This window comes from Myotis daubentonii, chromosome 6, assembly GCF_963259705.1.
Source record: "Myotis daubentonii chromosome 6, mMyoDau2.1, whole genome shotgun sequence".
Taxonomy (NCBI): Eukaryota; Metazoa; Chordata; class Mammalia; order Chiroptera; family Vespertilionidae; genus Myotis; species Myotis daubentonii.
The window spans coordinates 83,512,481-83,539,623 of record NC_081845.1 but is presented as its reverse complement, the minus strand read 5'-3'; the positions used below and the strand labels follow the sequence as shown (position 1 = coordinate 83,539,623).

The 27,143-nt window shown below is 44.5% G+C and overlaps 2 protein-coding genes across 5 annotated transcripts in view; one reads left to right on the top strand and one right to left on the bottom strand.

Moving 5' to 3' along the window:
- CLIC5 (chloride intracellular channel 5) overlaps positions 1 to 27,143 on the bottom strand; it is a 154,096-nt gene that overhangs the window by 63,855 nt on the left and 63,098 nt on the right. The gene's annotated exons all lie outside the window — the stretch shown is intronic.
- On the top strand, positions 7,969 to 9,769 carry LOC132237268 (F-box only protein 33-like). The gene has a single exon (XM_059701525.1). It carries the CDS (start codon positions 7,969 to 7,971, stop codon positions 9,490 to 9,492), a length of 1,524 nt encoding a protein of 507 aa, XP_059557508.1. The 3' UTR covers positions 9,493 to 9,769.

Genomic DNA, 27,143 nt, shown 5'->3' with positions numbered 1-27,143 from the left:
TAAGGCTGGGTGCCTGTTTTTATGAACCGCCCAGGGAGAATCCTGCATGTTTGGGGAAATGGAAGAAAATGCAATGCCAATAAAACAGAGGAGCTGAGCTTCCTTGTGGAGTATATTCAGTGAGAGCCCGTAGTTCTCTATGTAAACCCTCAGCCCTCTCTCCAGGGACTTCTTCACAGCCTGATCCCACTCGGTTTAAAGTCCACGCAGCAGTACAGACAGGGAGGAATGTGGGGAATGGCTGGGTAGGGCTTTGTTAGTATTCTTACTAGAAAGCCTTGAAATTCCACACCTTCTGGGAAGGGGAGTGTGCAGTCATGCGCAGAGCCACCAAAGGGCCAGTGAAAGAGTAATGTCCTTAAACTGCTGGGGGGGGGGGGGGGCACAGAGGGTCAAAGTTGGGAAAGTGATGTCAAGGAAGAGGAGTTCTTGCACACCACATCCTCTCCTGGGTGGGTTCCCTCACAGCCTGCTGGAAAAGGGAATGAAGCGTTCTGCAGAGCTCAGCTCAGGCCTACACTGCTCCTGCACATCTCAGCTTACTAAGGGTGTGTGGGGATGGAGGGAGGAGACACACGCAGCTGTTAAGTATGGACAGGCTAGTACAAAGAAACAACAGCTAGGTCAAGATAGGTTGGGGGATGTCTGGTTAAAAAGAGAATACAAATAAACATTCATTCATTCATTCATTCATTCATTCACTTTAATTGTTGCATATATGCATTCATTTACCAAGTATGTCCTCAGCACCTGATAAGGAAGGGCTAAGCCCTCAATTATAGACTACAATATAGTGCCTTTGTCAGCTAAGTCTTTTATCCCCCTCTCCTATCTATTTTTTTTAATATATTTTATTGATTTTTTACAGAGAGGAAGGGAGAGGGATAGAGGGTCAGAAAAATTGATGAGAGAGATACATCGATCAGCTGCCTCCTGCACATCCCCAGTGGGGATGTGCCTGCAACCCAGGTACATGCCCTTGACCGGAATCGAACCTGGGACCTTTCAGTCCGCAGGCCAACGCTCTATCCACTGAGCCAAACTGGTTTCGGCCCCCTCTCCTATCTAAATAAATCATAGGAGATTATTTCCTTCACAACACTTTTTGTAATCTGAAGTTACTTTGCTTATTTCTTTATGCCCTATCTGTCTCACCCTCTAAAATATGAGCAGGGACCCTGTCTACTTTATTCCCTGCTGTACTCCAGCATCTAGAGCAGTGTCTAGCACATAGTAGGTCCTCAAAAAAATGTTTCTTTGAATGAGTGACTCAGAGATTAACATAACCCGGGTCCTTTGAGAAGAGATTCTAAGAGAGTGTGGAAAAACACCTAGTGGGGCAGTAAGGAAAAGGGAAAGTCAGCACAAAAATGTAATTGGCCCTCCACTCCAAATTTTAACGTATTTGGCATCTCAAAAGTAGCAAACCATCAGAGCAATCATCAATGTATTGGTTCCTCATGTGTGGGATGAACGGCCTGAGCAGACGGTGCCAATGCTCCTTCAGGTCGCTGTGCTGGAGCGGAAAGGACACTGGGCAGAGGTCAGGAGGCTCAGCCCTCCATGGATCTGTAACTGGCTGTGTGACTTTGGGAACTTCAGTTTTCCTCTATCAGTAAGATGCGGATAATGACTTTTGGGCTAATTGCCCCAGCCCCAGAGTTTTGTTTTGAGGCCCAGTTGGTAACAGTGTGCATGCTCCATAAATGTGGACATCTCGTGGAGCTATTTGGCCATCACCAGGAGGCCTCCTCCTATGACTCATGCAGGAAAGGCCTTTGTGGACTTGCTGCCTTTACTGGAGTTGGTTACTCACAAAATGGAGCTCTAAAGTGGACTGTAAAGGAAATAAGGCAATAGGTGAGCACCTTCGTTTATAGCCATGGATCAAAATCTTTCATAAAGAATTCACTGAGTTTTCCATATTTTGTTTTCAAAGAGGAGAAGACTGGAGCCCAAGAAGTCCTTCTTTCCCTCCACAGCATCACTGAGCTGCTGCGTCAGGCACTGTCTTCCTATCAGGGCAATAGGGTCAGTAATCCCACCCTTGGCCCTATGGCTGCCTCAAGGGCAGACCCAGATCACCTAGCACGCTCTTTAGAAGACAATGGGAAGGGAGTGGTGACAAAGCCATTCAAAGGGTGTTGGAGGAACACCCAAGAGAGTCCGGAACCAGGATGGGTGGGAGGGAGAGGCTGAAAGGCTTCCTACAGCTAAGTCTAGGCAACAGGGGAAAGGAGAAAAGTGCAAGATAGAGAGGGAAGCATGTGCAATACCTGGGAGGAGAGGATGCTTGGCCCCTCTGGGAGCCCTGAGCTATTTGTTCATTATTGTTATCACTTGGGCGATGAGGTAAGGAATGGTGAGAGATGGGTAGAGAAATAAACAGGGAACAGATCCTGAAGTGATTCATTCTACCCAGAGGAGAAACATAAGTATTTAATCTCACATATTAATTTAAAAAATCATTGTACCATTTTAGTGCAGCAGAGCAGGAAATATGCACATTCAATCTCCTTATTAATTTCTTCCCATGGTTACCTTTCTGTAAAAAGCTCCCTCGAAACAGTGTTTCACCAGGCAGTGCCGCAGTGAAGTGACTGCTTCCTAATCAGGTGTGTTGGTGAGCTGTCCCTCCCTATCCACTCTTCACCCTCTCCATAGGGCCTGAACCCTTTTTTTTATATAGTAAGGTTCCATAAAAAATTTAGTTTGACCAAAAAAGAATTTCTTGCCACCAGGAAGTCTTGAAAACTATTGGGGTTGATGAAGCTATGAGGTCCTTTCTATTTTAGAGCTGGCATTTCCTCTCTGCTCATTCATTGGATAGAGAACCGTGTAAGAATGTAATCTCCGCTACAATCCAGTATGGCAGCCAGTAGCTCAAGCACTTGTGGCATCACTTAATTACTAAGATTACAAAGGGGCAGTAATTGTGACCTTGCCCAATGCGATGCTTGTACAGGGACAGACAACCTGGAGCCCTATTGCTTATACACAATTGTAGAAAAGCATTAACCTGCGTCATTTTCCATGAACTGCTCATATGTATCAGTAGCAGTCGTGACTTACTTGAAAGTCAGTGAGGCTTCCGTGTTGCCCATGAAACTGGAGACCTGATTCTCTTCCACTGGCAGCCGGTGAAAGATGCTGAGAATAGCAACATGAGTGATACCGTGGACTTGACCCAAGCATGTGACCCATTAACTTAGCTGGTATGTAGGAAACTCTGCAAAAAGTTTGCTTCCTAGAGACATTTATTAACATCACTTCTCATTCCATAAAACCTTACTGGGTAACTTCTCTGCCAAAAATCATTGCTCCTCCTTCCAAACTCAATATTAGTGCTATCTTCTGCTGCCCTTTGAATTTAGATACCTGTTGGTGTACATGTCCAAGTTATATCTCTTCTGCTAACCTGTAGTCTCCATTGGCAAAAGAAACATGTGCACAGCTCTATATTCTCTGCATTGCTTTCTACACAGAGGAAGCTAAGAAAAAGCTGATTGACTTATTGGCAGATGGTAAGCGTTGCTTTTTGTTTGTAATCACAACACTACGATCTTAAAGCAGCGGTTCTCAACCTGTGGGTCGTGACCCCTTTGGCGATCGAATGACCCTTTCACAGGGGTCGCCTAAGACCATCCTGTATATCAGATATTTACATTACGATTTATAACAGTAGCAACATTACAGTTACAAAGTAGCAACGAAAATAATTTTATGGTTGGGTCACAACATGAGGAGCTGTATTTCAAGGGCCAGAAGGTTGAGAACAACTGTTTAAAGAGATGCCTTAGTCTGCTGGAACTTCCATAAAAAATGTCACAGACTAAATACCTTAAACAATTGAAATTTATTTCTCTTGTTCTGGCGGTTGGGGAGACCAAGATCAAGATGCTACCTGATTTGGTTCCTGATGAGAATTCTCCTGCTGACTTGCAGATGACCTCCTTATCATTGGCTCCTCACATGGTGGAGAAATAGAAATCTCACCCTTTCTCTTTTTATAAGGCCATCAATAGTACTGGATTTGGGCCCTGCCCTTATAACCTCATTTAACTTCAATTACTTCCCAACGGCCTCATCTTCAAATATAGTCACTTGGAGGGTTAGGGCTCCAACGTGTGAGTTATAGGGAGACACAATTCAGTCTATAGCATTCCAATCTTGCTCTCCCCAAAGTCATGTCCTTCTCACAGGCAAAATACATCCATTCCACACAAACAGCTCCAAAAGTCTTAACTCTTCCCAGCACTCTAAAATCCAAAGTCTCACCTAAATTTCATCTACATCAGGTGAGAATCCAGGTACCACTCATCCTGAAGCAAAATTTATCTCCAGTTATGACGCTGTGAAAACAGACAAATTATGTGTTTCTAAAACACAACGGTGGGGAAAACATAGGATAGACATTCCCTTTCCAAAAGGGAGAAACAAGAAATAAGAAAGGGTGACAGTTCCCAAGTAGGTTCAAAACACAAAGCAAATTTCATCAGATGTTAAAGCTCAAAAATAATTCTTTTTAACTCACTGCCCTACCTCTCAAAACCACCAGGCAGTAGTCCCACCCTCATGGCTCTGCTGGGTGGGAGTCCTGCACCAAGGCTCTGGGAAGCCCTGTCCCCTAAGCTCTGCGGGGTTGAAGGCCATTTGGCCTATTGAAACCAAGGCAATGGCTCCAGTCTATGAAACTGAGATGATGATTTCTGTTGGAATTGCCTTCAGAGTCATTTTCTACTTGAAGAATAGTACATGTTAGCTCTATGATCTGGGCCTGTAGGATCTATGAAGTCCAATAGCCCTCCTTCATTTTTGTCTCATTTTTCTGTTCTTTAGTTCCAGCCCACAATATATCTGCTGATATAACTCCATCTCTATTTTTGGCTTCTACTGAGATGTCTGGTTAAGTCCATGGGCGGTTAAGTCCAATGGCTGTTAAGTCCAATGTTTGTTGAGACACACCCTCAGTGTTCTTCTCAGAACAAACTTTCTCATTTTTTAGAATACAGGTAAACTGAGAATTTTCCAAATCTCAAGTCTGGTTCCTTTTTGCCTAACAAGAACTCCTTTAATTCAAATCTCTGCTCTCACACAGCAGTAAGGAGGATCCAAGTCACACCTGCACTACTTGGTCTAGAAATCTCCGCTACTGAACATCTGATTTCATCATTCAAAAGTTCTTTTACAAAACACTAGCCCATAATTCAGTAGGTTATGTATCATGTTATAACAAGAATTATCTTTCCTCCAGTTTCCAATAACCTGTTACTCATTTCCTCCTGAAATCGCATCAGAATCATCTTTAACATACACATTTCTAGCATGTACCTCAAAGGTCTTCCCCTATCTACCCATTACCCAACACTCATGACTCAAAACCACTTCTACAACTTTAGGTATTTGTTACACAACATGCAAATCTAGGTATATTAGTTAGGGTTCTCCAAAGAAACAAAACCAGTAGAATAGCATGGTTTTCTGGAGAACCCTTATAATACACTTATTATAAGGACTTGGTGCATGTGACTGTGGCAGCTGAGAAGTCTCACCATCTTCAGTCAGCAAGCTGGAGACTCAGGAGAGTCAATGGTATATAAATTCAAGTTTGAGTCCAAAGACCTAAGAACTAGGAGAGCCAATAGTCTAAGCTCCAGATCCAAGAAGAGCCGATGTTTCCAAAGACAAGAAAACACTGATGTCCAAGGGAGACAGACAGAGGAGTTCCTCTTTGTTCTACTTAGGTCTTTAATTGTTTGGTTGAGGCCCACCCACATCAGGAAGGACAATAGGCATGAACTTCCTATAGGTATGAACCTCCTAGGGCCGGGGTGGGCAACCTTTTTGTGAGTGCATGCCAAAACCAGCAAAATCTCTGACTCAAAATTCTTCTCCGTGCCAACCCTAATTTTTTGAGAACATGTTATGCCTACTTGGTATCTCTTAACGTGTACGTATGTGAAGAACCTTGAAGAAATAATAAAATTCATTCGAGTGACAAAAACACAGTATATGATGATGAAAAATACATTTATTTTTAATGTATACATGTACACTGATAGTCCGACAGAAAACTTTATGACTCCGTTTGATATTATCAGTGGGACTTTTGCTGCTGCATCACTGATGACAGAGATTTGACATCAGGTTTATATTTTGTGACCTTCAGAGATATGCACGAGCTACTACTTTCATCCGTCAGGCTACTCCTATTACAAGACTTAACAAAATTCATCACTGAGAACCAAGATTCACAATTGTAAATGGAAGATTATAAGAGAGGGTTTCAAGTACCAGCAAAAGTTACTGGCGTGCCTTTTTTGGCACGTGTGCCAGGGGTTGCCCACCCCTGTCCTAGGGTTTATTAAGGATGAATGGTCAGAGGAAGTCATGCTTTGGCGAAGGGGCTGCACCAGATGACTTCTGAGACCCCTGTGATGGTTAATTTTTTGTGTCAACCTGATTGGATTGTCAGGTGGTTCTTACATATTATCCTTGTTTTTATCAGGGTTCTATTAATTTGCCTTCAAAGACAAATTGAGTTTAGATTAAAATCATAAAGACTGTGGATTCAAGGCATGGAATTTTTAAAGCCAAGGTTGCTACTGACCTGCACACTGTAGTGCTTGGCCAGTGAGCAGAGGTGCCCACGGGAGAGCAGAGCCTTTTCAGGGCAAGACAAATATGGTCCCCACACAGACTCTGACCTCTGGCCGCATCAGTGCAGCTGCAGGCACTTAGCAGGGGGTGATGACTTAGAGATAAATCTCGGTCTTTTGGGCCCCGGCTGAGTGCAGAGGTCAGTACTGAGGCCCAGGCTCTCCCCTTCCTGGGTAGCAGCATGAATCTCCTGCCCACATGGTGGAACTGGTCCAGAGGTGCTGATGTGCGGGACTTGGTCTGCCCGGCTTGGCTGCACTTGACATCCATTTGAATCTTGTTTCACTCTTGTCCAAATGTTGTGGGGAGGAGGGAACACAGCATGATTGGCTTTAACTCTGAATCCTCTCTCTGTCCCCACTGATGTCTTCCAGGCATCATTTACCATGAATTGTGTCCCCTTTCCTGATTGTCATCACTAAGGCCTCAGAGACCCCTTTCCAGCTTCTACAAAGAGCCCAGTATCTTTGGAAGCTAAATTGTTCTATAAATATTCTAATTCCACATACTACCTCTAAAGAAAGAAACCTTTTGACTGGCATAGGTCAGAATTGCTTTGAAATTCTGGGGAGAAAAGTGGGGGGTACAAAGAAAAATCCCCATGAAGATGCAGATCAATAGAAGTCGTTTGGGGGAAGCTGGTCAATCCTTGCTGCTTGACAGTCGCTGCAGGGAAGAAACATCTGCACAGCATATGTTTCAAGGGACTTGGCATATATGGCATACTGTTCTTAATATGTTTGCTCCCCTTCTTAGCACTAGGTCACCTCCCCGAGAAAGGTTATTTCCCCAGGTGAGGATTTTTCCCTGGAGTTAGAAATTAACAGGACTAAGGAAGGGAATAAATCAGTAAAACTCCTTAACTAAGGTGGGTAGTTAATCACTTTAACTACAATCATGCTTAAGCTACATAATCTTTACTTAGGATAATCTCCTTCAGTTACTTCCTTGTAGCTTAACAGAACAATAGAATAGTGACTTTGGAATGGAGATAACAAACGCCCTAACCTTTCAATAGAATGGATAGGATTAAAATCAACTGGTATAAATACAGATGAAACAAGAGAATAAAGACAGAACCTGGCTGGAGAACCTGGCTATGCTGATGATCTGAACTCTGTCTCGGTGTCCTGCATTCTTCGCCTACTCCTTCCTCACCTTTCAGAACCCCTGGACCCGTGTGGCTGGACCCCGGCAGAAACCAACCAGACGACAGTTTTGAAGTAACTGAGTCTGCAGGCCTCAGAGGCTGTGAGTAAAGGTTGCCAGGCTAGCGGCTGGTTCTCTGGGGCCAACCCCGCAGGCTGGATGGCTCTGTGCAGGCAGGCAGTGGGAGCCCAGTCGCTGCCCAGCGAGCTGATCGCGCACATCTTCTCCTTCCTGCCGGCGCCTGACCGGCTGCGGGCCTCGGCCTCCTGCTCACACTGGCGCGAGTGCCTCTTCCACCCGGCCCTCTGGCCCCAGCTCCGCATCTGCCTCCAGGTCTCCCAGGCGGAGCAGCCTCGGCTGGAGTTCCTCATGCGCAAGTGCGGCCGGTTCGTGCGGGAGCTGCACGTTGAGTTCGCCGCCCCCGCCGCCGAGGATTACCTGAGCGGAGGCGGGGGGCCGGGCGACGGAGGCGACGCGGACCCCGGGACCGGGACCGGGACTGGCGGGGAAGAAGTCCAGGCCTTGCAATTCTTCACCCACTGGCTGGAAGAGCTGCGCACCTACTTGGAAATGGTGCTGTGCGTGCTGGTCAGCATCCGGAACAACAGGAACCTCCAGAAGCTTAGCCTTTTTGGAGATATGAGCGTTCCACAACAGCAAGGAAATTTGTCCAATACATACCTCAGCAAGGTGGACCCTGATGGCAAAAAAATCAAGCAAATTCGGCAGCTGTTTGAAGAAATACTGAGTAATAGTAGGCGACTGAAATGGCTGTCCTGTGGGTTTCAGCTGGAAATAGTAACCCCAACTTCACTGTCATCTCTCTCAAACTCTACTGCCCGCACCATGGAGCACCTGAGTTTACTGGACAGCAATATTCCTGGTCACAGCACCCTTATCACTGCAGTGGAACTAGAGCGATTTGTGAATCTGTGCTCACTTGCCCTGGATTTCTGCGACTTTACAGCTGAGATGGCAGGAGTCTTAAGCCATAGCAACCATGTGCCTTTGCAGCGACTGTCTCTCCTGGTCCGCGATGTCTCTGTGATGCACAAGTCTCTGGACAACATGCCAAATGATGAGCATTGGGAAGCCTTGTCACGAAGGAGCCCCAGCCTCCGGGTCTATATCATGGCTTTTGATATTATGACGGAAGACATGTTAAAGATTCTGAAACCCAGTATACCACTAGAGAGGATTCATTTTGACAGCTGCTGGTGTTTCACTGCTGTTTCGGGAGCTATTGTTGATCTTATATCTAGGCAATATGACAAGTTCCTCACTCATTTCATATTAACGAATGATGTGCTTGACACGTCTGATTTTGTAGATCTTAGTGATAACCGAAACGAAGATCCATTGGTGTTATTAGCGTGGAGATGCACAAAGCTTTCTCTTCTGGCAATTCACGGTTACACAGTGTGGGCACACAACCTCATTGCCATTGCTCGTCTTCGTGGCTCTAATCTAAAAGTACTTGAAGTCACTGAAGAAAGCATTGATTTTGACCCAGATGAACTGGTCGACCAGGATGTGGATCCAGTGCATAACCTTACTGAGAAGGTGTCCCTGGGCCTGGGTCAACCTTGGCACAGAGTCATGGACAATGAATCATTCAGTGTCTTCACCGAAACAAATCGTCATTTTTACAGAGAGATGCAAAGCTTTAGCGAAGACATTTAGATTTTCTTTTAAATGTACAATTCCTGTGGTTACATATGCAAGTAAGATCCTATTATGTTTTTTTCAGTAGTGTGAATTAATCCCTTTGTGCTGTATTTAATCAGTATTAGCGTCATAGAATTATATATGTATATTCTACTTCTTGATCAAAGAACGTAGTCGGGTATTGGATTAGAAGTTCGAAATGACAATGTATAAGGCTTTCACGGTTAATAGACCTGTTACCAAACCTTAAAGATACACAACCGAAGGTTGTCTGAGGTTGCTGGCTCACTTTATTTTTAAGGCTTTCACAGTTAATAGACCTGTTACCAAACCTTAAAGATACACAACTGAAGGTTGTCTGAGGCTGCTGGCTCACTTTATTTTTCACTGAGTTACTCTCTCTTTTTGATTATTTTATTCTTTGTGTGTCAGAGCTGAACTCAGGAGCCAAAATATTTTTATACATATATAGATATATACCTATAGCCTGGTGGATTTGTATGCTGTATACTGCATTCACGCATTCTAATAGCATTTCATTCATTTTAATTTGAAATGGAAGGGAGGACAATGTCCCAAATGAGTTATCTTTAACAGAAAAGCCAAAATTTTAACTTTCATTACATATATAAAATTGATTATCACCAATTACCATTCTGAATTTTGTATAGTACTAGGTTAGAATCTTGCTTAACCCTTATTTTAAAATGCATTTACATAAACAAATACTAAAATTGTTGGATTTTTAGAAACTATATCTGACATGATTTTATTTATCAATTATATTACACGTTCAAGTTAGCTTTTAAGCCCAGATTTCAAGTAGTGGAGGAAGAAAAAAGCTATATTCCAGGGTAAAACCTCCTAAAAGAAAATCAAAAAACAGAACTGTAAACACACATGCTTGCAAACAAACATTAGTCGTGAAATCCCTAGCAACAAGTCACTGAATTTTTCTCTGTCAGCAGGCGTGTCAGCTGCCAAAGAATAGACTTAACTGAAGAAGTGCCCACATGCTGGCAGGGGCCAGCCCACTCTGGCCAGCCAGATTCTTCTAGATTGTAATATTTAAGGTCGAATTTCGACCTATGGTACACAGCTGTGCTGTGGCTCAGTCAGCAACCTCAGAACTCTGAAAAACAAAACACACAAAAAAGAAAAAAAAAACATGCACCTGTTTCACTGTGAATAGTGAATGTAAAGGAAGAGAGGAAAAACTGAAAACTTGTTCTATCACAGGTATGAGCTGCTATAATACATGAAGAACATTCCATGAAGTATGTTTTAAAACCTTGTTATATCTAAGAGGCTTTAAAAGCCAATTTAACTGTTTCAGGGCAACCGCAGTACAGATGTGGTCTCTGTGAGACTTCTACCTGACCCCAGTTTTAAGTGGTACGAATGTTGTGCATTTAATGTTAAAGGACAGTCTGCAATAATAAAGTAGCCAACATGGGTGCCCAGCAGTGCTGAGACCTGGCTGCTCTATTGTAAGCTTTGGAAACACAATTTATGCAACAGATGTCCAGATATGATTCTATTTATGGAAAAAGTTTATATGTGTTTTACAAATGGTTTTTTACCATCTTATATTAAAATGACCTTTTGACAGATGTGCACTGTTTTTTTTTTTTTTTTTTTTTTTTTTCTAGAAAAGAACAACAAACAAAGCCCAAAGTGAGTAGAAGAAAGCAAATAATAAAGATCAGAACAGAAAAAACAAAACAAAATAGAGCCTAAAAAAACAATGAAAAAGGATCAATGAAACCAAGAGTTGGTTCTTTAAAAAGATAAACAAGACTGACAAACCTTTAACTAGATTCATCAAGAAAATAATCAAAGAGGACCCAAATACATAGAATCAGAAATGAAAAAAGAAGTAACAACTGGCACCACAGAAATACAAAGGATTATAATAAAATATTATAAACAATTATATGCCAACATATTGGACAATCTGGATGAAATGGATAAATTCCTAGAAACATACAATGTCCAAAAACTGAATCAGGAAGAATCAGAAAATCTGAATAGACCAAGTATGAGTAATAAAATTGAAGTAGTAATAAAAAAACTCCAAGCAAAAAAATGTCCTAGCAGGATGGCTTTACAAGTGAGTTTTACCAAACATTCAAAGAAGAACTAACACCTATCCTTCTCAAACTATTCCAAAAAATGAAAAGGACAGATGACTCCTAAGCTCATTTAATGAGGCCAGAATTATCCTAACTTCAAACCAGATAAAGACATTATCAAGAAACAAAATTATAGACCAATATCCCTGATGAACATAGATGCTAAAATCCTTAACAAAGTATTAGTAAACCAAATCCAGCAATACATTAAAAAGATCATAAAACATGATCAAGTGGTACTTATTCTGGAATGCAAGGTTGGTACAATGTCCACAAATCAATTAACATGATACACCACATAAACAAAATGAAAGATAAAAATAATATGATCATATCAATAGATGCAGAAAAAGTATTTGATCCAGTACTCATTGCCGGGGTCCAACCCCAGCAGGTCCAGGGGTCCCCAAAGGCGTGGACGGAGTCGGCGAAGAAGGAATGACACGGAGACAGCGTTCAGTTGATCAACAGCCTAGCCAGGATCTCCAGCCAAGTTCTGGTCTCGATCTCCAGAGAGGTTCTGCTCAGGTTCTCCAGTCAGGTTCAGTCACCAGGTTCTAGTCAGGCTCTCCTGCCAATCTCCGCAGTCAGGTTCAGTCCAGGATCCCCTGCCATGCTCTCTCGCCAGGCTCTGCCTCCAGGCTCCGAGGCCAGTCCCGGTCCAGGATCCTCCGGCATGCTCTCGCCAGCGAAGTTCTTCTGTCTCTAGAGAACGTTCTGTGTAGGTTCTGTGCCTAGGCTCTGTCTCTCTTGGTCCTGTCTTCCAAGCCCTGTCTCTGAAGTTCTGTCTTATAAGTTCTGTCTCCAGATGTGCACTGTTTTGTCTCCACTGGGCACATACCACGTGGATTTTATATGTACATCAGTAGTGTGAATCCACTGGCACAGTGTGTGTAAATGCCAGATGTGGTGAGATTTTATCTTATAAATATGATCAGATAAAATAACTGATCACCAGCTGAATGTTTGACTGATGACTGATATTATATGGTTTATGTTAAATGTATATTCTTTTAATCAATGAATAAAGCATTAAAAAGTGAAAAAAAAAAGGACTCAAACAACTGGCACCCGAACAGTGTTCCCCTGGGTAAGCCCCCCCGCACTCGGGACAGATAGGACTGCACTGTAGGGTGCTGCAGACCCCCCTATAGAGGATAAGTAGGGTAAGAGGGTGGATAGTACAGAACTTAGATAGAGAAGATGGGTCATACTGAGTCTAAAGAAAAAAGACTCTGTATTGATCTTTTAACACATATGCTTGCTAGCAGAAGAGTTAAGGTTACTCCCAGTCAGACAGAAAGTTTTATACAAGAAGTATGTCCATGGCTTCCTGAGGAAGGAACTGTTAATTTAGAAACTTGGACTAAAGTAGGAGAGCAATTAAAGACTTATTACAGATTCCATGGATCTGAGAAGGTCCCAGCAGATACCCTTTCCCTCTGGAATTTAATTTGTGACACCTTGGCACCAGAGGCAGAAACGGTTGAACTTTCTCAAACTTTAAATAGTCCCTCAGCTCCACCTAGAGAAGACACATCATTATTGTCTCCAGCTCAATCTAAGAGCAATTTAGCTATGCCTACTGATCGGAAGGAGAATAAATATCATAAACATGACCCTTGGTCCTTTCCAGTCAGTAGAGAGGAGAAAAGCCCTCCCATTCAAAACAGGCTCCCCAAATTAGAAAGGAAGCCTAAACCAGGTCCTCCGGCTCCTATGAGCTCCATGTCTAAATTTCAAAGGGCAGTAAGAGAAGCTGAAGCTAATGGAGATCTTGAATTCTCACTCTGCTTCCCACTTGCATATGAGAATGAGTTTGGTGATGATGATCCCAGATGGGAGCCTATACCTTACAAAATACTTAAATAATTAAAATCGGTCTGCTCTGAATATGGACCTCTAGCTCCTTACACACAAACCTTGGTAGAAGCCCTCGCCAGTAAATGGATGACTCCTTATGATTGGTCACAGGTTTGTAAAGCCTGTCTCTCAGGAGGCGATTACTTATTATGGAAAACTGAATATGATGATCTTGCTAAAAGAGCTGTAGCCACTAGCAAAAATTCCAGAGGAGGAATAACTCTAGACATGATATTAGGAGAAGGTGATTTTAACACGGCTCAGGAGCAAATGTATATGCCCAAAGAGGCACTTATTAAAGTAACCAGTTGTGCAGTAAATGCCTGGAAATCCTTACCTTGTACAGTGGGAAAAACAACTACCCTTACAGAGGTTAAACAGAAAGTCAAGGAACCGTATCAGGATTTCCTTTCTCACCTCATACAGGCAGTCAAGTGAGTAATCACTAACGAAGAGGCAGCCGATATCCTAATCAAACAACTGGCTTTTGAAAATGCTAACAACACCTGTCAGGCTTTATTAAGGCCAATTTGCAGAACGGGAACTATAAATGATTTTATAAAACGGTGTGCAGATGTAAGTCCAGCTTTTATACATGGTGTAACTATAGCTGCAGCCCTCAAGGGGGAGACATACCCTCAATATGTACAGGGCATAGGACAAGCCAGCAATAATACAGGTAATAATAGAAATATGAACTGCTGCTCTTGTGGCCTACCTGCGCACTTTAGCAAGAATGCCCAAATAAAAATAATAATACTCAGGCCAGATGGCAAGCTCCTCAACAGCCCAGAAATACATCAGGGAATAATATTAATCCTCCAAAAACTGTTTGTCCCCGATGTCAGAAAGGATTCCATTGGGCAAAGGAATGTAGATGAAAATACCATAAAAATGGTCAGCCTTTAAATTCTATAAACCTCTCCCAAGGAAGTTCTATCCCATCACCTCAATTAGGAAACTTGAGAGGGGGCCAGCCCCAGGCCCCTGCAATAATAGGGGCATCAACCCTCAACCCCTCTGCAAATTTCAATCAGTCAGTGACCTCTTCAGGGCAACCCCAGGCAGTGCAGGATTGGACCTCCATTCCACCACCCACGCAATACTAACCCCAGACTCGCCAGTAGCAGCCTGGGGGAACTGTAGGTTTAATATTAGGACGGAGCTCCACCTCATTACAGGGGATCTTAGTCATCCCAGGAGTTGTTGATGCAGACTACACAGGAGAAATACAGATTTTACTTTCCCCACCCACTACAACTATACAGATTCAGCCCAACCAGAGAATTGCCCAATTACTCCTGTTACCAATACATAAAATAGGGACAGCTGTTACTCAGGAAGCCAGAGGGGCCAGAGGCTTTGGATCTAGTGATGCAGCATTTTGGATACAAGAAATTCATGCTGCTAGACCTACAAAAATTTTACAAATTCAGGGAAAACCAATTGAAGGTCTATTGGATACAGGAGCAGACGTTTCCTGCATAGCAGGGAAGGATTGGCCCTCTTCATGGCCCACGCACACCACCTCCACTTCCCTAGTAGGACTAGGCAAGGCATCTAATGTAAAAAAGAGTTCTCAGATTTTAACTTGGACTGATGAAGATCAACATTCAGGAACATTCTGTCCCTATATAATTACAACTATCCCCTTTACATTATGGGGAAGAGATATCTTGTCTCAAATGGGAGTTCTATTATATAGCCCCAGTGGTGTTTGATTTACTCCTGTTACCAAAAATTACAAGAAAATGAGTTTAAATAGTCCTCTCCTCATCATGTACCACAACATACTCTATTTGTAATTAATATACTAAATGCAGATTCTGAGGGAAATTCCCTGATGTACAGACATTGGAACCCTAATCTAACTAAACCTATAGCCCTTGTCAAATGAAGAGACTTACTTACAGGAGCCTGGAAGGGACCTGATGTACTTCTAACCTGGGGGAGAGGATATGCTTGTATATTTCCACAGGACGCAGACTCACCTGTGTGGATTCCAAACCGTCTAGTCCAGCCGTGGACAAACTACGGCCCACGGGCTGGATCCAGCCCATTTGAAATGAATAAAACTAAAAAAAAAAAAAGACTGTGCCCTTTTATGTAATGATGTTTACTTTGAATTTATATTAGTTCACACAAACACTCCATCCATGCTTTTGTTCCGGCCCTCCAGTCCAGTTTAAGAACCAATTGTGGCCCTCAAGTCAAAAAGTTTGCCCACCCCTGGTTCTAGTCCGACTTTATGTCACACCACCCTCCGTCTCCGCCTCATCCTCATCCTCTTCCCTGGTATCATCCATATCAGCCAACCCAGAGGGCACAGCTGACTCCTCCCTGGACACTGACACCACCATCAAGCATGGCCCTGATGGACCCGTTGATATAGCCATGCAACGCGCTGACGCTTCGGGAAGCCCATTGCCAGCGACGCCACCTGCTAGCCAGATCAAGGAGGACAACCAAACCACCGACTTGGGGACAGCTGAAATCCTTGACTGAAGAGGCCAGCAACCTTCTACAGGAACAAGGCTCTGTGTGCACTCCATCCACTATGTTTATTGCTATGCTTGCTATCATTGCTTGTCAGTCTTCTTCCGAGTCTTAAACAACCCAATCCGAGAGGTGGCCGCTGATTTACAAGTGCTATCATTTAAAAAATAAAAAAGGGGGAATTTTCTGGAAGCCAGTCCATCCTTGCTGCATGACACAGTCGCTGCAGGGAAGAAACATCTGCACAGCATATGTTTCAAGGGACCTGGCGTATATGGCATACTGTTCTTAATATGTTTGCTCCCCTTCTTAGCGCTATGTGTTTTAACCAAGGTCACCTCTCCAAGAAAGGTTGTTTCCCCAGGTGGGGATTTTTCCCTGGAGTTAGGAATTAACAGGACTAAGGAAGGGAATAAATCAGTAAAACTCCTTAACTAAGGTGGGTAGTTAATCACTTTAACTACGAACAATCACGCTTAAACTACATAATCTTTACTTAGGATAATCTCCTTCAGTTACTTCCTTGTAGCTTAACAGAACAATAGAATGGTGACCTTGGAATGGAGATAACAAATGCCCTAACCTTTGGAATAGAATGGATAGGTTTAAAATCAACTGGTATAAATACAGATGTAACAGGAGAATAAAGACAGAACCTAGCTGAAGAACCTAGCTAGAGAACCTGGCTTTGCTGATCATCTGAATGCTGCCTCTGTGTCATTCCTTCTCCGACTCCGTCCACACCTTTGGGAACCCCTGGACCTGCTGGGGCTGGACCCCAACAGTCGTTTTCTAGATTCTCCACCTTTCTGGGCCTGATATCACTGTTTGACCAGTACCTTGGGTGGCGCCTTCACAACATCACATTCACAATGTCAGTAAACGTGCAAACCAGGTAGTGCATTTGACCCTGAATGGGGAAATGGGAAAGGCTCAGCTTGCTCTCTATAAGCATTCTCTTCCCTGGCTCTGTTTTGCAAATGAGGGATATTAAACTACACAAAAAACTAGGCATCCCATTAAAGGTACCAAAATCATGCAAAGGGCAGAGTGCAGGGTGAGTCACCTCACCCTCCAGGATGCGAGACAATAGTCCTGGCCTAGTGGTTTAAGGAGTTTCACCAACAGGATGTTGATGGATGAACTCTGGAGTCAACCCTGGGTGTTTCTGTGGTTCCTGATGGGGTTCATCTCACATCCGTTACATTCTCCAGTGACATCTCCACTCATAGGTCAACCTTTGCTTAGGAGACAGGGGGCAACAGGGCAGCCGACAGGGAGTGCCTGTGCAGTAGACCCAGCCTTTCCTCTTGTGCGCTGTGCCACGGCAGGCAGGACACAGAACCTCCCCTGAAACTTTCCCTCATCTGTAAACAGAGTCGTTAGGACAATTCAGTTATATAATTTTGTGAATCTTCTTTCTAGGTTGCAGTCAGTTCTACAAATGAAGGGTATTATTACAATAGAGCAAAACAAGGCAGAGTCTCTATATACTCCTCTGAAAACCTTACCCTCAGTTTCACTGTAGGCAGCACCAGGGCCTTGCTATTATTTTTTAAAGTGGTTTCCATTCATTCATGTTTAAGTCACTAGTTTCCATTCTAGCAACAGGTCAGCGAGCTAAAAATAGATCTGCTGAAAGCAAAGAAGGAACCTCCTCTTGTCTCTCCCTTTTGTTTTAGAAAACCACTTGAGTTGGTCTACGAGTGCCCAATGTGATAGAAAGACGGTAAGTTTAGTATCTGACTCCCAGCAAGTACAAGAGGTGTCGTGTCGAATACCTTCCCTGAGCCTGCAGGTGAGTTTCCTTGTAGCAAACATTTGGATAACATTCACATTGCAGGATGGTTACAAGGGAATGAATGCAAAACCCCCAGTAATGTGGTAAAGGTGTCCTTCCTCCCTCAGAAAATATATTGATGCCAAGTCCAAGGTCATAGAGGTGCTCTTCATCTAAGCTGGGGCAGAAATAGAAATAAAGTTGGTGAGCATCCAGGAAGGTGAAAGGAAAACTTTAGTTTCCAATACAAAGATGTCCTCTGTTACTTAAGACAGTAAGTAAGCTCCCTTAAGTGGCACACAGATTTGGGGTTGATCGGTTTGATGTTAGACAACCCTGAATTCAAGAAATGGTTCGGTCCCTACTGCCTGTGTGATCTTGAGAAAGGGATGGATCTCTAAACCTCAGTTTCTGTTCCCATGAAATGGCCACTATCAGTCCTTTCCTCATGCAGTTGTGATTAAATGAGCAAAGGTTGTATATCAGGTGCTTGGCTATGTAACTATGTGAGGAGGAAAGTTAGTTAAACCTACCTGTGACACAGACCCGAAGGCGACCCTCTCCCCTGCCCACATGCCCCCTGGAGCCCTGTCTTCTGGCATTTATGCTCTTGTATAGCGTGTCCCAAAATTCACGCAAGATTTGCAATTGAATTGAATCCCCTCCCTTGAGTGTGGCTGAGATCTATGACTTGTTTCTATCCAGGAGAATACAGTAAAAGTGAAGGAATTTTGCAGATGGAATCAAGGCCCCAAATCAGTTGATTTTAAGTTCATCCAAAGGAGTGTATCCTGAGGGGGCCTGACTTAATGAGGGGAAAGCGTCTAAAAGAGAGGCTCCTCTGCTGGCCTTGAAGAAACAAGCGATGATGATGTGAATTGCCCATTAACCAAAAATCAACCCAAAATGGCACTTAGGGAAGCTGAGAGTCTTAAGTACGCAGAGGACGTCATTGTATTGGAAACTAAAGTTTTCCTTTCACCTTCCTGGATGCTCACCAACTTTATTTCTATTTCTGCCCCAGCTTAGATTAAGAGCATATCTGTGACCTTGGACTTGGCATTGATATCTTTTCTAAACAGGGGTTTTGCATACATTCCCTTAACTATCCTGCAGTGTGAATGTCCAAATTTGTGAAAGTTGCCTGTAGGCCCAGGGAGGGCCATGTGGCAGGGAACCCAGAGGGGCCTGGAGGAGCTCAGGGCCTTAGTCCTACATCTGCCAATAACCACAAGAGCTTGGAAAAGGGCTCGGAGCTCCAGGTGAGATGCTGAGAAGGGGACCCAGCTAAGCCGTTGTCAGACTCCTAACCCACAGACCCTGAGGTTATAAACGTATTGCTTTTAAACCACTATATTTGTGGCAAATTGTGACACACCAATAGAAAACTAGTGACCACTGCTTCCGGAAATCACTTCCTGGAGACAGGCTTGGGTTGAGGAAGCTAGCGCTCACCTTCGTCCCATTCGTTGAAGGGTTAGATGCAGGGATGAGAGAAAGAAAAGGAAGCTTCCCCAGACACCCCTGGTCCCGTTTCTGAGGACTGTGCCTGGTGCAGCAGCTAGGAAGGCTCCTCATACAGTGCTCTTGACCCTCACCTGGCTCTTGCCACCCTGTGGAGGCCCAGGTACCCAGGAGGCTGTGCCGTGACCACCTTGCCGTGGTTTGCTGACCTACCCTGTAAAGTTGGGCTAAGCTCTTATTCTCAGCTGCCCAGAAGCCTTCTCCGCTCCCCATACTGTCTGCCTGACCATATTCCTACCAGGTCTGAAATACCGACTACTGGCGAATTCGTGTCTCTAAGCCTCAGGTTCCCCACCCATAAATTAGGGATTCTAAGAGGACCTGCTTTATAAGGTAAGGATTAAATGACAGTGCAGGTGATGTCTGAGCAGAGCCTAGGTACAGAGAAAAATATGGCCCATTTGTATCACCAGACCTGCTCTTTCAAGGCCTCTCCTCCAATGTAGGCATCTGTGAGTGCTGTCTCCACCCACCCCATCCAGCTTGAAGTGGCTGCTCCCCCCTGCATCCCCGAAGTCCCTCCACTGGCCATCCTCCTGCTACAGCGCCTCTGTCTCTCACCCGCAGGCAGGCATGAAAGTGGAGTCTCCCCCAAATCTGATCGAGGGCAGACACCCTGACTCCTCATCACTTCTGAGCCCCGCCTGGCAGCAATCTAGGACACTGAAAGCACTCAGTGACCTTTGTTGACATAAGATGAAATGAGACAAATGTTTGCTGAAGGTATGAAAGGCCAGGAGCTTTAAATAAGAAATGTCATAGAGCCTTACAGACAAGAGAGCAGGCCAGGCCAGGCCAGGCTTATAGACAGATAATAACAATAATAATGGGGGCACCTGTTGAGCACTTACTAAGTGCCTGGCTCTGTTTTAAGCACTTTGCATACATTACCTCATGTAACCCTCCCATCAACCCCCTGAGGGAAGTACTGAAATTGCCCATTGTCTCTCTGTTTACCAATCAGGGTGCAAGCTCACTGTGGGCAGGGACCGGGTCCTCCATTCTTGTCCTGGGTCTGACACAGGGGAGCTGCTCACCAGCTGTGGAGGGTTCACAGGCACATTCAGTTTCATACTCCTGTCCCCCCTCACCCCACCTTCACCAGTCCTGTCCCCCTCACCCCGCCTCACACCTGACATCAGAAGCTTCACTCCCACTGAAGTAGGATAACCATTTAAGTCTCTAAAGTTTCGATGCACCATAATTGCCTGAAATCACACCTATTGGAATCATAGGTAAAACTAGTACTGCAAATCCACATTCTATTAACTGAGACAGAGGGTACGAGAGCCATTGGCATGCAGGAGGGGGGCGGTGTGTCGGTCAGAAAGGAGGTTCTTTAAAACAAGCCAATCCTGAGCTGGCTGCTAGGAAGGCAAAAGAGAGAGGAGGAGGAGGAGGAGAGCATTTCAAGCAGAGGAAAGGGCACATCCGGAGGCCAGAGGCTGTAAGGCCAAGCAGGGCATTAGGGCAAATACAGCTTTCCACTCCCACACCCGAGCTCCTGGGTGGAGCTTAAAGGCTTGTATTTTTTGAAGTTCCCTGGAAGGTTCTGATATGCAGTCACTTGGGGGCCTAATCAATTAAATCAGTGATGCCAACTTCTAACTTGAGAAAAACTGTCCCTTTGGCTCCACACAACACAGTGACTGCTTTGGTGTCATAGGTCACTCTAGGGAACTGATAGGCTAGGAACACTTAAGTGACCTTGGACCAGCCACCTAACTGTGGGTGCCTCGGTTTCCTCATCTCTTCAATGAGGATACTAATAGTAGTAATTCACACAGAGAGTTGTAGGGACTAAATAAGTACATGTAAAGCAGTTAGAAGGCACACAGTAAGCATATAATAAATGTTAGTTATTACTACCATTATTCTTTCCCCTTGCAGGAGACGCTTGGGAATTATTGCCACTTGTTCTCACTCAGTGAAAAGGCTCCAATTCGATAATGTGAAGGGCATGAAGGCAGGGAAAGAACTTGGTGTAATCTGCTCTGCCCCAGTTTCCTCCACGCCAGCCCAGAGGCCCAGATGACTTCGTGATCATAATGAGATTCGCATGTGATCCTGGATCTACATTTTTGTCCGTCTCCATTAAAATCACCCCAACGAATTTACTAAAGTTGTAAAATAAATATTTGGCGTTAAATATCCTAATAGGATATTCTAAGCACTCAGATTAGGTATTATAATTAATGTCATAGGATTGCTAAGACTTCAAAGAAGAGTCTGTTACACATTTTTTCTAAGGAAATATTGATAAGGGCTCTTTAGTAAACCACAGAACTCACTCTGGCTAATTTAAGCAAAAAAGGAATTGGTCTAGAAAGTCATTTCCTGGCTTCTGCCTTGAAGACGCTGGGCCCATAAGAAGCATGTCTAAAAGGTGCAGGGCAGCAACAAAGTAGGACATATGTCCACTACACCGCAATATTGAAATCAGTTGAAAATACTCTCCAAAGTATAAACATATGAATAATGAGTAGCATGCTCTTTATTACTGCTTGGCATAGGAAAGAACCAATTTCCTGCCAAGACCTTGAATATGAGCAAGCTAGGTGCACGCGCACCCCCCCCCCCCCCCGCCCACCACACACACACACATACACACTGAAACTAGCTAATGTGAAAGTTAACCAGCATAAGTCAACAGTAGCCAGAGACCATAAGTGGATTCCACGGTTTTACACAATTTAAATTGAGGCCAGGATCCAGCAGGCCCAGGAATGCAGTTCCATCTATTGCATAGTTGAGAAATTCCCCAGAGAGGCCAAGTGTCTTAATCAGGGGCACAGGGAAGTCAAGGGCATAAACCAACCCAAGTGTTCACCATTGGGAATGTTTGTCTTCTCCTGGTAAATCAACATTCTCCTTTCTCAGGAAGTCTACCTTCGCCACCTGAGGCCTCACAGATTGGCTTGCGTGTGTGAATTCTTTACCTGTCTCACCTGGTATGTGAAATTGGTTCGGAAATGAGGTCATCGTCGTGTTTTCCCGGGTGATGTCCCTGGGCGGACCCTGCTGCACCTCTCCACTGCCAGGTGGCTGAGGCCCAGCACATTGACGTCAGGGCACTGCCCAGAGAAGCAGCCTATGTCAGCAGCACGTCTCAGAGGGAGCCAGGCCAAGCAGTACATGTCAAGGGGGATCGCTGGACAGAGCCACACCCCGAGTGCAGGGGAAGCGAGAAAGAAGAATGAAGGGGTGGGATCTGGTAATGAGTTCTGTCCATGGGCAGCTCTACACACAAGAACCTGAGTGCATGACCGCAGACACCTTTCCATGGGTCTGGCAACGAAGTCCAGAGCATCAGGCTCGGTGAATATTTCATCACATGTAGGATAGGAATATTAATCATTTAGATTCACATAGGAATATTCTCCTAGACGTTGAGTCTTACAACTCAACTTTGGGGGTCACAGGATCTCATGGATGCTTCCTGGAATGGACAGCCATGGGTGATGATGGCCACCTCCAGCAAAGGCATCCTGTCCAACCTCATCATCATTCATGGAGAAGGCCAAGCCCACAGCTCTGGGCACCACACCAAATTTAGTTCAATTCCTTGTCAGTTGGGCACCAGCTGACTATTTTTGTAAATAAAGTTTAATTAGAACACAGGCATGCCCATTGTTTACGTATTGTCTGTGGCTGCTTTCATGCTACAATTGACACAGTTGGGTAGCTGGGACAATGACTGCATGGACCTTGAAGCTGAAAGTGTTTTCTGTGTGACCCTTTATAAAAAAGTTTGTTGGCCCCTAGGTTACAGGAGCTCCAAGACCCTTACCAAGTAGATGGTAAACTGCCTGAGAGAGTCCTTCTGGAATATCCCACAGGGCCTCGCACAGGGCTCAGTCCACAGTGCAATCAAAGAATCAAGACCTCAGCTATTTCAACCAATCCCCTTATTTTGAAGATGAAGAAATCCAAATGACTAGTCCACAATAATAGAATGACAGAAAGCAGAAGCAAAAGACAAGGTTCCTGAGTTCCACTGTATTGCTCTGTTACTTAACAAATATTGAATGACTATGGAAGAAATGCAAAGATATGTGTGGAATTATATAGCAATTTGATTGAGTATACAGTGTATGCTAAACACTATATGGATATAGGCATTTCAGTCTTGGATCTCAAATCTCTGGAGAAGAGTAGATGTATAAAGCATATCTAATTGGTATGTAGAATATATACAAATAATATATACAAATAGTAAATTCTACATAATAAAGAGCTAATATGCTAATTAGACCGAACAGCAGAACAACTGTCTGGATGACCTTCCAGATGACCATCCAGACGACCTTCCAGACAAAGCTGGGGCTGTGAGGGCTGGCCGAGGCTGCGAGGGCCAGCCGAGACAGCCAGGTCTGCGAGGGCTGAGCCTCTTGCACGAATTTTGTGCATTAGGCCTCTAATATATATATAAATAATAAAATTATGAAAAAGAAAAAAATTATGGCACACGTGCTGCCCTATAGGAAGCAGCCAGTCATGAGAAGTAGATCCATGTGATTTGTGACGTTAAGGTCCCCACGGCCAGTTGATTCCTGTCCTATTTGCTGAACCACTGAAGGAAATCAGCACCAAGCCTGGGGACCTTTATCTTTCATCCCAGCCTCTTTTCCTGTAGACCATCCTTTTCCCACGTCAAAGCCCTCATCAATGAGGCACATCTGATAACCACTGCTTTCCCTCCTGACTGATGTCTGATGACACACTGGGCGGTTCTCCATCACTGCAAAGTGTTAACCAGCCAGGCGTTCCCACTGAGAGCCGTTTATCTCCCACTCTGGAATGAAAGGTACCTCGCCCACGATAGAGTAATTCTTGGCACACAGGTAGAAAAATGTTTTCTGAAGGGTATTAGGCCTAGATAAGGTTCAAATAGCTTTTCAAAGTGACCTAAGGTGGGGGAGGGGCCAGAAGGGATAGTCCATGGTTTTTCTCTAGGGTTGCCCTTATTCTCCTGGTCAAGAGAAGCTCCTGGGGTCCTGATAGGGATGGAGAACCTGGGGTCCCTTCATCTGCTCCCTCCAGAATCTGCCATGGCAACGGGTCTGTTGGGGGAAGAGGTAGGTGGCTTCCTTCCCCTTCTCTGCCACAGCTTAGCCAGGACTCTCCCCTCACATCCCAACCCTGAATTGAATCCCAAGTGCCTTCCCTGCCTGTGCTTCAGAGAATCCTGTTCAGTGCCTTCCCGGGACCAGGTCCCATGGTTTCAAGCTCCCATAGCCTCATACATGCACGTGGGTCACAGTCCTTCTGCCTGTCCAATGGCTGCCCTGCCCCTCCCACACTCAGGCTTCAGGTTCAGCCAGGGCCCAACTGTGTCTGTTCTGTGCACCTGATTCCCACCCAGCCCAGGGTCTGGCACCTGGTAGACCTCAATAAACAACTGCCATACCGACAAGTATATTTCAAGCAACTTTGACTTTAATTTTATGTTCAATTATTAACATACATTAAAAGATATGGTCTTGGAATCAGCCAGAACTGAGTTTGAATCCCAACTCTACCATTTTCCATGGGACCTTTCCAAGCACCAGATTTCTCATCTATAAAATAGTCACAATATACCTACCCCATGGCACTGTGGCATTAGGGGTAGTGAATTAAATAGAGTGACTAGCATAATGTCTAGAACATAGCAGATACTCAAATAATGGTATTATAATGCCTCCCATAGACTTGCTACCTTTGCGTATGCCACTTGTCTCAGAATGATTCAGAAAGGACCTAGCATCAGGGAGACTGGGCCCTCAGAGAGAACCTCAGGCTGCTCTCTGGCATTATGACAGCTAACGTCTCTGGGCCTCAATATCCTATAGCAGGCTCCTTGGAAGCTACTAAAATCCCGTGAAGATTCAATGGAATCCAGTGAACTCCCGAAATAAAATTGTTAGTTTTCTTTCAATTGATAGTTTTTCACCTTCATAGTGCCCTGGCAAACTGTCTGTATTGTTGTTGTTGTTGTTTTACTGTGGGACTCTCCATTTGTCTGGAAATGAGTCCAGTTCTTAGCAGTGCAGAAGAACTAATTGGAATAAGCATATGTTTTTTTTCAAGCCAAGGACTCCATCCATGAAAAGATGAGTTTCGAAGTCTAGCCTAGAATCCTGGGGCAATGGAAAGCCAGCCCTTCTAAAGAAGTCTGCCTTTGGTGCCACCCCCACATCACACAGCAAGTTCTACTTTCACTCCCTTCCCAGGGGATAAAAGGGTAGGAGATACAGAGGGGAACTGACTTGACTTCTGAAATAGAGGAAGTATTCAGTGCCGAAGGACTAAATATCCTGCCACACCCGAGGGAGAAACCCGGGGATCCTGACTCCAGGCCTTGGCAGTCTTCACCGGATCAGGGTGCTGACAGACATCGAGTACAGTACAGGCCGTACCCCAGTGGCATGCAGCACTCCTGGTGTCTCTCTCCCCCTCCCGTTATTCCTTTCCCTCCTGTTTCTTGGCCTGATATAGCAATCCTAGCTGGTATGACATCTGAGCTATCATGTCCATGTGTAGCTCATTCAGAGTAAGACATATTTTTTAAAAAGGAACTCTGGGGAACATGACCTAAAACAAATGGGTCAACCAATGAGTGGGAATTGATGTTACTGTGGCAGAGAAGCCGGAAGGAGACTTAAGAACAGTGGGGTCTTTCTGTAGAGTTAACTCCCTACCTGGTAATTGTCTGGCTTTGCTTAAGCATAGAGATCAGCCTTGACCTTAGCCTATTCATAGTGACCAATGGAGAATGAAAGAAAAAGGCAAAGCCTTGTGCATTCTGCTCTATTGGCAATTTAAAAAAATATCTTTGGCTTCAGGAAGAATATTTTCTCCTTGCACAGCTGGGAGCGTCTGGGTGAATCAAGGCAGCAGAGAGGACAGAGCTGATGCCCCAGCCTGGGGTCTGAAACCTGGTCTTACCAGGTCCCAGCTCTGTGGCCTTGGTCAGAGGACCCTGCCTTTCTGAGCTTCGGTTTCCTCATCTGTCACTTGGGAGTAATAACAGGACCTATCACAGAATTCAAGGAGTCAATGTGAGTAAGGTGTTCAGAACATCACATAGCCACAGCTATTAGTATTCAGTTATAAATCCATTCTGTGGCCATCCCAACATGCAGAGTCCAACAAGGACTAAAGAATGAGGACTACTTCCTCTACTTCGTAAGTCAAGTCAGTTCCTCTCTGCCTCTCCTACCCTTTTATCCCCTGCCATCGCCCAATCTCTTTCCCAACACTTTCCACTTCAAGCACCAGATACTCTAGGGATGGGGATGAGCAGCAGTGCCAAAAACAACAACAAAAAACCAACTACCCAAAACCCCATGACTCCGTGACTGTTTTTATAATTCCATAGGTCATGGAGCGGATTCTAAAGTCAAGGATCACTTTTTAGGAAGTCTGGAATACTATGCTCATTGGGGTGACCTATGAGCAGCCGGAAGGCCCACTGCCCCTCAAAGTTCTCTCCCACATTTGCACCATTTAAACAGAAATTTCCACCGTTAGACTCACCTCTCTGGGTTCAGCTATTCACATGGATCTTTGTTAGGTTATGAGCAGTGTTCCCTCAATGGCCCATGCAGCAGTCATGGGGCTCTGGTTAATTACAGACATCTGGGACCCTCTCCTGAAGACTCTGATTCACAAGTTTGTGCTGGAATTTGGAAAGTGGTCCAGGTGGTTGGTGAGATCATGTAAAGAAGCGAAACCCTGATCTGGTGAAGACTGCCAAGGGCTGGAGTCAGGATCCCCGGATTTCTCCCTCAGCTTATGCAGAGCAACACAGTGCACAGGCCCCAGCAGGTTCCCTTGTCTGTGATGAGGGTTAAATCTCTTCCTCCCTCAAAGGGACTGTGTGA